Source organism: Hemiscyllium ocellatum, chromosome 10, assembly GCF_020745735.1.
Source record: "Hemiscyllium ocellatum isolate sHemOce1 chromosome 10, sHemOce1.pat.X.cur, whole genome shotgun sequence".
NCBI lineage: Eukaryota > Metazoa > Chordata > Chondrichthyes > Orectolobiformes > Hemiscylliidae > Hemiscyllium > Hemiscyllium ocellatum.
The window spans coordinates 56,329,759-56,341,588 of NC_083410.1; the positions used below are offsets into that span (position 1 = coordinate 56,329,759).

The window sequence follows — 11,830 nt, forward strand, 5'->3', positions numbered from 1 at the left end:
TGCAAATTCGCTGTAACACAGTTGGGGACACTGTTTCTAAAGGGCGAACTTTACTGAGTGTGACCCGATTACATCGGCAACACTTCAAGTGCTGTTCCTAGAGCACAATTTTTCTATAATGCAGGGTTGCACAAGAGTGTAACCATTACGTTATAGAAGAACTAACTGTAAAAGCGTATGGCTTACAATTCTGATTCGGTACATTCAAAAGTCTAATGTACAAAATTGTGTAGCATGATTCACCAATATGGTGGCTAACTTTGCCTGATAGCAGTGAGGTAATCTGTTACTGTTATATAGTTGGAAAGTCAGGTAAGTCGTCTGCAGAGTGGTTTCTGAAAGAAAGGGACACAATCTGTGTAGTTAATGAAGTTTTGATTTAAGTTCTGTTTTGTAACTGGAACCAGTGTATTTACAATCCAATATATTTTAGTTTTGTCAGAAAGCAAGGAAATAATTTTTATTTTGAGGTCTTTTAAAGTTCAACCAAATTTGGCTTGTCCATAATCGTAGTTTAATTATACTATGTCATTATGTACCTCGTTAAGACTTTATGTATTTTTTCATTCCATCCCTGTAGCCTGGAAGAGTTGTCACACTTGTTGAAGATCCTGAGGTAAAAGAATAATGCATAATTGAAAATTTTAAACTGACTCAGGACTGATTTACAATTAATTCATAAATGTATTTGAAATATTTGTTTCTGCATAGGAACAACAACTATTGCATATTAATTAGCTGATCAAGTGTAAAATGCCAGTAAAATTGTTCTAAATTGTAGCATTGTGTATTATTGTAAAAGTCTATAGTTCTGAAGGATGCAAGCTTTGTAAAATACAGGTGCTCCATTTGTCAGCTTGCAACTTAAGGCAAGGAAACTCCGCTTAACTTCAGTATGCTTATTGCACAGTACTGAAAATTAATATGGACAGGTTGGCTAAAGTCTAGTTTAAAGTTTGTTATCTTGTCTAAGGAGGTGAGGAGAAAATTCAGTAAGATTAACATTAGATCAAAAGTTTGGACAGTTTTAAAAGCCAATAAAGAATCACATTTTAATTTCCCTTTTTTTTAAGAAAAAGGGACAGCCAGTTTGAAATATAACAACAGTAAGCATTTTAACCTGTTTCAAAATATCAAGAGTAAAGTAAGGTTTTGGTCCTCTGCAAAAAAGAGAGTCTGGAGAATTAATAATGGAAAACAAGGAAATGAAAGAAGTGTTATTCTGGTTCCTTGTTTGCTTTCACTGTGTAAAGCATAAAACCATGCCAAAATATTCTTGGAAAAACAAGGGCTTAAAGGGAGAGATGAACTTAAAACAATCATAATCATCAGAGAATGGGTACATAGAAAATTATTTCAGCTAAAGTCTCAAATCTAATGGCTTGCAATCTAGGGTCTTAAAAAATTGGTTGCAGAGACAATAGAAGCACTGTGATCTTTCAAACGATCCCAGCAGATTGGGGGGTGGAGAGCTCATGTAAAATCTGTATTTAAAGAGAAAGAAAGTAAAGAATGCAAAAGCCTATGAAACTAATATCTGTCAGAAGAAAAATGTTACAATCCATGATGGCGGTTATGCCAAGACATTTGGAAAATCATAAGTATGAGGCAAAATTAACACTTTCTTCATTAATTTATTAGAGTTCTTTGAGAAATGAACAAGCAATGTAGATTTCCATAAGGTATTTAATTACGTGATGCCATAGAAAAGGTTACTACACAAGATATGTTTTATTTATATTCACTCCTTATAGGTCAGTTCTGAGGTAGGGTCACTCGTAGAGTCAGAATTCATAGAGATGTACAGCATGGAACAGATCCTTTGGTCCAACTTGTCCATGCTGACCAGATATCCCAACCCAATCTAGTCCCACCTGCCAGCACCTGCAGATACCCATCCAAATGCCTTTTAAATTGTGCAATTGTACTAGTCTCCACCACTTCCTCTGGCAGCTCATTGCATACACCTACCACCCTCTGAGTGAAAATGTTGCCCCTTAGATCTCTTATATCTTTCCCCTCTCACCCTAAACCTATGCCCTCTAGTTCTGGACTTTCCCACCCCAAGGAAAAAACTTTGTCTATTTATCCTATCCATACTCCTCATGATTTTATAAACCTGTCTAAGGTCACCCCTCAGATTCTGACGTTCCAGGGAAACCAGCCCCACCATATTCAACCTGTTCCTATAGCTCAAATCGTCAACATCCTTGTAAATCTTTTCTGAACTTTTTCAAGTTTCACAACATCTTTCCGATAGGAAGGAGACCAGCATTGCAAGCAATATTCCAACAGTGGTCTAACCAATGTCCTTAACTCAATACTCTGATCAATAAAGGAAAACATGCCAAATGCCTACTTCACTATCCTATCTATCTGCAACTCCACTTTAAAGGAGCGTTGAACCTACACTACTAGACCTCTTTGTTCAGCAACACTCCCTAGGGCTTTCCCATTAAGTGTATAAATTCTGCTAAGATTTGCTTTCCCAAGATGCAGCAGCTCACATTTATCTAAATTAAACTCCATCTCTTTTTTCTCGGCCCATTGGCCCCTCTGATCAAGATCCCGTTGTAATCTGAGGTAACCTTCTTCACTGTCCACTACACCTCCAATTTTGGCGTCACCAGTAAACTTACTAACTATACCTCTTATGCTCGCATCCAAATCATTTATATAAATGACAAAAAACTAATGGACCCAGCACCGATCCTTGTGACAGTCCACTGGTCACAGGCCTCCATCTGAAAAATAACCCTCCGCCACCATTGTGTCTTCTACATTTTGAGCCAGTTCTGTATCCAGAAAGTGAGTTCTCTCTAAGATCTAACCTTGCTAACCAGTCTCCCATGGGGAACCTTGTCAAACGCCTTACTGACGTCCATATAGATCACATCTACCGCTCTACCCTCATCAATCCCATTTGTTACTTCTTCAAAAACCTCAATCAAGTTTTGTGTGACATGATTTCCCATGCATAAAGCCATTTTGCCTATCCTGAATCAGTCTTTGCCTTTCCAAATACATGTACATCCTGTCCCTCAGGATTCCATCCAACACCTTGCCAACCACTGACATCACACTCACTGGTCTATAGTTCCCTGGCTTGTCCTTACCACCTTTCTTAAACAGTGGCACCACGTTAGTCAACCTCCAGTCTCCGGCACCTCACCTGTGACTACCGATGATACAAATATCTCAGCAAGACGACCAGCAATCACTTCCCTAGCTTCCCACAGAGTTCTAGGGTACACCTGACCAGGTCCTGGGGATTAATCCACTTTTTTCATGGACATCCACTGCTTCCTCGTCTGTAATATGGACATTTTTCAAGATGTCACCAACTATTTCTCTACATTCTGTTTCTTCCATGTCATTTTCCACAGTAAATACTGATGCAAAATACTTGTTTAACTCTGATTTTTCTCCTCTGATTCTGCCAGAATTGCTGAGTTTTTCCAGCAATTCTCAGCTTTTGTTTTCCTTTTGTTACTTTTCACAGTGACCTCAGTCTCTCTTCTTTTTGGCGTACAGTCAGCTGTTTTGCTTTTGGTTGCCTGACCTATTCTGATATACTGTGTTTAAAGTCCATCTCTTTGATCAAACCTATGATGCCTCCAATCTTTCTCGTTTGGTTGCCATCAAATTTCTCCCTTTTGATATCCTTAAGTCATTTTCAATTAATGATGCTACATAAATTCATGTTGTTGATGGCACGCCCAAATTTTGCCAAATATCTATTTCACTATATCCTTGTTTGTCCTTTTTACTTCATCCTAATCCTAACTTTTGCTTTCAATCTTTCCCAGTTGGAATATGTCACATTTACTGAGGTAAATTTGATCTAAAAACATTACTGGATGTAGTTGAAGTTAATTCCCCAGAACATCCCCTAACCTGAAGCCTATGCGGGTGCTTCTTGGATAGTTCTGTATCTTTCTGACCTGAAAAACATTAACATTGCAGAAATGTAAATAGTATTTCCTGACTAATAAAAATACAGTGTTGATCTTATACTGTGGTACCATAGCACATCAAGTAACATATCCACCAAGTAATACAGTAACTGGATCAATTATACCTTAAGTTGTCCATGAGAAAGCCAGCAGCCATCTGTTAACATGAGTTCTATAACCATGAGATTATTCAGACCTAAAGTTTTCTTTGAAGAGGCTGATACAAGCAACATTAAACTAGGTCGGCAATCTGATTAAACCCCTGCTATTTCAAGAATGTCGAACTTTCAGGAAATCTTTGTTTTATTTACTTTGATGAAAGGTTTCATAGAATTACTTTTTGGTTCATTTGTGAATACTTTTGATTTTAGGTATTTATTATAATTCATTCATGGAATCTGAGCTTTGTTATCCATACTTGCCTTGAGAAAGGGTGCTGAGCTACTGCCTTGAACCACTGCAGTTCCTTTGATGTAGGTAGACACACAATAAGGTTTTTGACCCAGGACTCTGAAGGTGCAACAATATTTCCAGTTCAGGCTGGCGAGTGGCTTGGTGGGGAACATACAGATGCTTGTGTTCCCATGTATCTGCTAACTTTGTCATTCTGGAGGGAAGTGGTCAGAGAGATATTCAGCCAACTCGTCCATGCCGACCAGAAAGCTTAAATAAATCTGGTCCCAGTTGCCAGCACTTGGGCCATATCTCTCTAAATCCTTCCTATTCATGTATTCAACCAGATGCATTTTAAATGTTGTAATTGTACCAGCCTCTACCACTTTGACAGCTCATTTCATACACGCACCACACTCTGCTTGAAAAAGATGCCACTTAGGTCTCTTTTAACTCTTTCTCCTGTCAGCTTAAACTTATGCCCTCTAGTTTGGACTCCCTCACCCCAGGGAAAAGAACTTGTCTATTTACCCTATCCATGTCCCTCATTTTATAAATCTTTATAAGGTCACCCCTCAACCTGTGATGCTCCAGTGAAAACAGTCCCATTCTATTCAGCCTCCCCCTATAGCTCAAACCCTCCAACCCTAGCAACATCCTTGTAAATCTTTTCTTTTAAGTTTCACAACATCCTTTCTCGAGCAGGGAGACCAGAATTGCATGCAGTATTCCAATAGTGGCCTAATCAATGTCCTGTACAGCCGCAACATGACCTCCCAACCTATATACTAATAAACGGTGCGAAGTATTCCGTCACACTCCTGTCTTGTGCCTTGTAAATGATGGACAGGCTTTGTGGATTCAAGAGGTGAGTTACTTGCCACAGTATTCCTAACCTCTGACCTGCTGTTCTAACCACTGTGTCTGTGGTGAGTCCAGTTGAGTTTCTGGTCAATGATAACCACAGGATGTTGATAGTGGAGATTCAGGGATGGTAATACCATTGAATGTCGTGGGGAGGTGGTTAGATTGATGGCCATAGCCTGACATTTGTGTGGCACAAATGTTACTTGCCACTTGTCAGCACAAGCCTAGATGTTATCCAGATGTTGTTGCATTTGAACACTGCTTCAATATCTGAGGAGTCATGAATGGTGCTGAACATTGTGCAATCATTAGTGATCGTCTGCACTTCTGACGTTGTGTTAATGCAGCTGTGTTCATCACACTTCTGACTTGGGTCTCATAGTTGGTGAACAGGCTTTGGGGAGTCAGGTAGTGATGGATTCTTAGCCTCTGAACTGATCTTGTAGCTATAGTATTTATATGGCTAGTCCAGTTCAGATTCTGATCAATGGTAACCCCCGGATGTTGCTAATGATGCCCTTTGAATGTCAAGGGGGCATGATTGGATTCTGTCTTGTTGGAAATGGTCATTCCCTGGCACTTGCGCAAATACTTGCGATTAGTCACCCCAAATCTGGATGTTGTCCAGCTTTTGCTGCATTGAGAGAGACTGTATATTCAGTATCTCAGGAGTCATGAATGATGCTGAACATTGTGCAAGCATGAGAGAACGTACCCACCTCTGAACTTATGGAGGGAAGGTTATATTACAAGGCAGCTGAAGATGATTGGGCCTAGAACATGACTGTAAGGAACTCCTTCAGAAATGTCCTGGAGTTGAGATGACTGACCTCCAACAAGCATAATCATCTTTGTATCAGGTATGACTTCAAACAGGAAGAGTTTTTCCAAGGTTCCCACAGACTTAAATTTTGATAGATATTCTTGATGCTTTGCCTGATCAAATGCAGCCTTGTTTTTAAGGCCAGTCACATGCCTCACCTCTGGAATTTAGCTCCAGTGTGCAAGTTTGAACCAAATCTGTAATGGCATCAGGAGCTGATTGATTGGCCCTGGCAGAACCCACACTGAGCACCAGTGAACATTTTGGATATAAGTTTGCTCACTGAGCTGGAAGGTTCGTTTTCAGACATTTTGTCACCATACTAGGTAACGTCATCAGCGAGCCTCCGGATGTAGCATTGGTGGTATGGCCCACTTTTTGTGTGTTTAGGTTTCCTTGGGTTGGTAGTGTAATTCCCTGTTTTCTTTCTCATGTGGTGGTCAATGGGTTTCTTGACAGAGTTCCGGTTGAAATGCCATGCTTCTCAGAATTCTCGTGCGTGTCTCTGTTTGGCTTGTTCTAGGATGGATGTGTTGTCCCAGTCAAAGTGGTATTGTTCCTGACCTGTGTGTAAGGATACTAATGAAAGTTGGTCTCATTTTGGAGATGTCTTTGATGTAGAGGAGAGTGGCTAGGATTTCTGGACATGTTTTGTCTGCTTGTTTGGGTTTGTTGCTGAGAAATTGGCAGACTGTGTTCATTGGGTACACGTTCATTTTGCATAACTGTACAGGTGATTTTCCTCTTCTCTTCGTAGCTCCTCCGTGCTGCAGTGTGTGGTGGTTCGTTGAAGTAAGGTTCTAGTGCAGCATCATTTATGGGTGTTGGGATGATTGCTTCTGTCGTTCAGTATTTGGTCTGTGTGTTGTTTTCCTGTAGACGCTGGTTTGAAGTTTTCCATTGGCTGTTCGCTCTACTGCGACATCGAGGAAAGGCAGTTTGTTGTTGTTTTCCTCCTCTTTAATGAATTTTATGCCAGTAAGGGTATTATTGATGGTCTTGAAGGTTTCCTCTAATTTGTTTCATTTAGTGATGACAAAGGTGTCATCCATGGAGCGGACCCAAAGTTTGGGTTGGATGGTTGGCAGAGCTGTTTGTTCGGGTCTCTGTATTACTGCCTCTGCTAAGAACCCTGATATCAGAGATGCTATGGGTGTTCCGTTGGTTTGTCTGGAGTTTTGTTGTTGAAGGTGAAGTGGGTGGTAAGGCATAGGTCCACTAGCTTGACGATATTATTGTTGCTGATGAAGTTGGTGGTGTTTGGTGTATGTGCCTTTGGTTCTTCTAATAGTGTAGTCAGTGTTTTCTTGGCCAGGTTGATGTTGATGATGGATGTAAACAGGGCTGTTATGTCAGAGGAGACCATTATTTCATCCCCTTCTATCTCATGTTTGATCTTCAGGAATTCTTGGGTGGAGTGGATTGTGTGGTGTGAGTCTTCTACTAGGTGTTCTAGTCTTTGATGTAACTCCTTGGCCAATCTGCAAGTTGGTGTTCCAGGTAGCGAGACTATGGGTCTGAGGGGGGCTCCTAGTTTATGAATTTTGGGTAATCTGTAGAAGCGGGGTGTGTTGGATCTGTCTGGTTTCATTTACCACCCCCCTGATTTTACAAAAAAGAAGGAAATTACATCCCCACAGGAAATGACATCACCAACCCAAGGATACCTAAACACACAAATAGAAAGCGGGCCGTGCCACCAGTGCTTCATCCGGAGGTTTGCTGATGATGTTACGTAGTATGGTGACAAAACATCTGAAAATGAACCTTCCAGCTTAGAGAGTAAACCTACATCTAGAACCTCAACCTGAGCTACAAATGTTCTTAAAACTCACTAGTGAACACTTTATTGCTAAATAAGTGCTGCCTGATAGCACTGTTGATGACACTTTCCATCACTTTACTGATGAAAGTAGACTGATGCAGTAATTAGTGGGGTTGTATTTGACCTGCTTTTTGTATATAGGACATTGGCATCTACCCAATACTGTGGAAAATTACCTATGTTGCTGCTGTACTGTAACATCTTGGCATAGCAAGTTCTGGAGCAGATATCTTGAGTATTCATCAACGTCATCAGGTTCTTTTAGAGTATGTAACGCCTCCACTTGTTTCTTGATCTCTCATAGAGTGACTTAAATTGGCCTAAAGACAGATTTAGCCAAAACAAACAATCTTGCTGGGGATGTCTAGAGATGGATCATCCACTCAGCACTTCAGGCTAAAAATGTTGCAAGTTCATCAGTCTTATTTTGTGCATGGGGTTTCCCCATCTTTGAGAATGGAGATATTCTTGGAATCGCATCACGTCCAGTGAGTTGTTTAATTGTCCACCACTGCATGGCAAGACTAAATCACTTAGCCCTCTCTGGCACATGTTGCTTTTGCTGTTCGACATGCAAATAGTCCTGCTGTGTGCCTTCACCGGATTGGCACTTGTTATTTTTCAGTATGCCTTGTGTCATACATGACTTTGTGCACTTTTCTTTGAACCACGTTAATCCTCTGGCTTTATGCTGAGAGTAGAGTCAGGTATTCAGATTGTGTGCTGAAGTATAGTATGCTACCAGTAATGGCCCACAGTGCCTAGTCTTGAGTTGTTAGATCTGTTTGTAGGCCGGACAGTAGTGTTCCTTTCCAAAATAAGCAATAGTGAGCCAGATGGGCTTGTACAACAATCAAGATTGACTTTCTTCATATCTGTTGTGGTAGGATTCAGACATAATCTGGGTGTCTAGATTACTAGCTTAGTGATAATACCACTATGCCATTGAGTATTTTTTCCAAATTGAATTTCTGATCTTGCCCCAAGATGTTGGGAGTCAAGCATATTTGTACGGAAAATCAAACCAAGACTTTACCTGGAATAGGATTGCTTCTGGTAAGAATGTTGGATGGGGAGAGGGAAAAAAGGATGGAATTTCTAATATGGTTAGGGAAGTTTCATGACAATTCATCTTTTACACATTGCATGTCAGGTCAGTAATTTAAAATGTATAATTCAAGATAGGAGATAATGCGTTACTAACATTGTGCAATTGTAGTGTTGTATGACAACATTATAAAACCGTACCAATAACAATTAGGGTATGAAATATACAAAGGACTTGTTTTATTTGTTAATAAATGTTCTACAGCATTAAGATTTGCTATGCTATTAATATGGGATGATACAAAACATGAATATTTGCATTGATGCATGAACATAATTAAGGTTGTATTATAGATTATTGAACCAAATTTTAATGCAGATAGCCCATTCCAAGTTTATGAAATATGAATAATGTCCTTTAAAATTTATTTTCTTTAGTACATAAATACAATTTATTATTCAATATGACATCCTAATTTTGGACAAATGTATTGTATGTTTATATTCAGGGCCTCGTGTGGGGTGTGGTGTATAAACTTCCAGATGGAAAAGAAGAAGAAGTGAAGGAATATCTTGACTTACGAGAAAAAGATGGTTACAGGACTATTACAGTTACATTTTATCCAAAGGATACTTCAATAGATCCTTTCCCTGTGATTCAATACATAGGAACATGTGATAATCCCAATTACTTGGGTCCAGCACCCTTGGAAGACATGGCTTTGCAGATTTTAAATGCTGTTGGGCAAAGTGGAAGGAACACAGAGTACCTATTTGAACTTGCTGACTCCTTACGAAAGATCGTTCCAGAAGATACAGATGAACACCTCTTTTCATTAGAGAAAATGGTCAAGGAACTCTTGGAGAGAAATGGAAAAAGTAACTGTATATGAAGGATTGCCACAATAAAGTAGGACTGGAATAGTGACTATCTTCAATTTAAACCCTCACTCTCTAATTTATACTTGCTGTATCACTATTATTCCTGATAGTGTCCACCAAAACATAGAGTAAAAGGTATTACATGCAATTCTGATGACCATAGTCTGATATTAAAAACACATGTGTCCATGTATTCTGCATATCAAAATGTTCTCATTATTTAACCATGGACCTTGGTGAAGTCATGCTTACTCTGTAAATATAATTGTTGACAAACCTGATGACAGGATTGGTTTGCACTAACATACTCTGAATATTGGGTCATTTTTAATGTTTCCATAAATTTTATGATGTGGTGGAGCCAGTGTTGAACTGGGGTGGGCAAAGTTAAAAAAATCGCACAACACCAGGTTATAGACCAACAGACTTATTTGGAAGCACTATCTTTCAGAGCACTGCTTCTTTATCAAGTAGCTGTGGAACAGGGCCATAAGATACAGAATTTATAGCTAAATTCAGTCTCTTCTGGTCCTGTTCCACAGCTATCTGATAAAGGAGCAGTGCTCTGAAAGCTAGTGCTTCCAAATGAACCTGTTGGACTAATAATCTGGTGTTGTGTGATTTTTAAATTTGTCCATAAGTTTTAAGTGGAGAAGTTGCAAGTCAAGTCTCAATGTGGCAAGATTATCGGATTATCCAGTAATTGTTATTTATACAGCTGCTCCCCTTGCCTTTTTAGTTGCTGGAAACAAATGACATCTGAGGATTGTATCACATGTGCAATAGATGAATCTTGGAGTACAAAATTAGTCCAAGAGGTTTATGTTGTCTGTACTGCATATGATGAAGTATTCTTTAGCAAACTATTGTCCCCATAGCACATCTGAATGCACCCTGGAGAATACTTAACTAAAAAGCAAAAAACGCTGGAAATATTCAGTAGCATCTTTTGAAAGAGAAACAAATTTAAGCTTTCAGATCAATGATGTAGCTCTGTTGGCTGGATGACTGGTTTATAATGCTGCCAACAACATGGGTCCAATTCCCACACTGGCTGAGGTCGCCATAACGGTCCTGCCTTCTCAACCTCCCCCCTTGTCTGTGTCTTGGTGACCCACTGATTAAACTCACCACCGGTTGTCTTTCTGATGAGAGAGCAGTCCTATGGTCTTTTAGTACTATGTCAATTTTATTTTTACCATCATAACACTGCTTTCACTTCTTTCAAATGTGAAATTCTGGCAGTTCTACTCTTGATAGTCACAGTTCCTTTTGATCAATGCTTTCTTTCCATGTGCCACCACAAGAATCTCTCTCTTTTTGACTTTGCAGTGTCATCCCTTTTTATTTAATCATTTCAATTTTTACACATAACAGATCATTAGTTCTGGTGTAAGGATATTAATGTGAAAAATTCTATTTTTCCAAGCATTTTTGAAAATGTTTTCCAGTTTTGAGTGTGAGCAGCATTATGTTCTTGTAATAGAAAATGTTTGTATTGACTATCCTATGTAATTTATCTAAATCCAACTAGAAAACGTTTGAGTTGCACTCAAGCTTGTTGTACCTGGTTTACTCTGCCTCATACTTCAGGATTTAAATACTAATTGATGTGCTGATTTTTTTCAAATACATACATTGATATTTGGAAAAGATGAGATCTTAAACAATGTTCCAATAATTATTTTCAGACTGTAAAAGTTATCACTAGAAACATCTCCTCATGGTTTAAGTTATAGTAGAAGTATCTGAATTTTCGCTTGCACTGAAAACCATTTAAATTGGGATTCCATTATGGTACCTTTGTAATTCACATTTGTCAAGCTGCTGTTGTCGAGCATGTGTGATCCTGTGTTTCATGAATGTAATCTATTGTAATATTGGCATTATCAAACTTTACCAGTTTTGAACAAACCTCAAAGAAACATTGAGCCATTTTTAGAAAAATAAATCCAATATCATTAATAAGAATGTTGATTAAAATGTATTTGTTCTCTGCTGTTTACTGCTGGATGCTGTCAAACTATAAAAATCAAT

The 11,830-nt window shown here is 39.0% G+C and overlaps 1 protein-coding gene across 2 annotated transcripts in view; it reads left to right on the plus strand.

Annotated features, from left to right (window-relative positions):
• chac2 (ChaC, cation transport regulator homolog 2 (E. coli)) overlaps positions 1-9,881 on the plus strand; it is a 30,338-nt gene extending 20,457 nt beyond the window's left edge. The window contains exons 2-3 of one of the 2 annotated variants that reach the window (XM_060830928.1): positions 581-616; positions 9,421-9,881. In XM_060830928.1, coding sequence (XP_060686911.1) covers positions 581-616; positions 9,421-9,804 — 420 coding nt within the window. In that variant the 3' untranslated portion in view covers positions 9,805-9,881. The remainder of the gene's footprint in view (positions 1-580; positions 617-9,420) is intronic. The other variant, XM_060830929.1, reaches the window with a different exon arrangement.
• Positions 9,882-11,830: the final 1,949 nt, after the last annotated feature.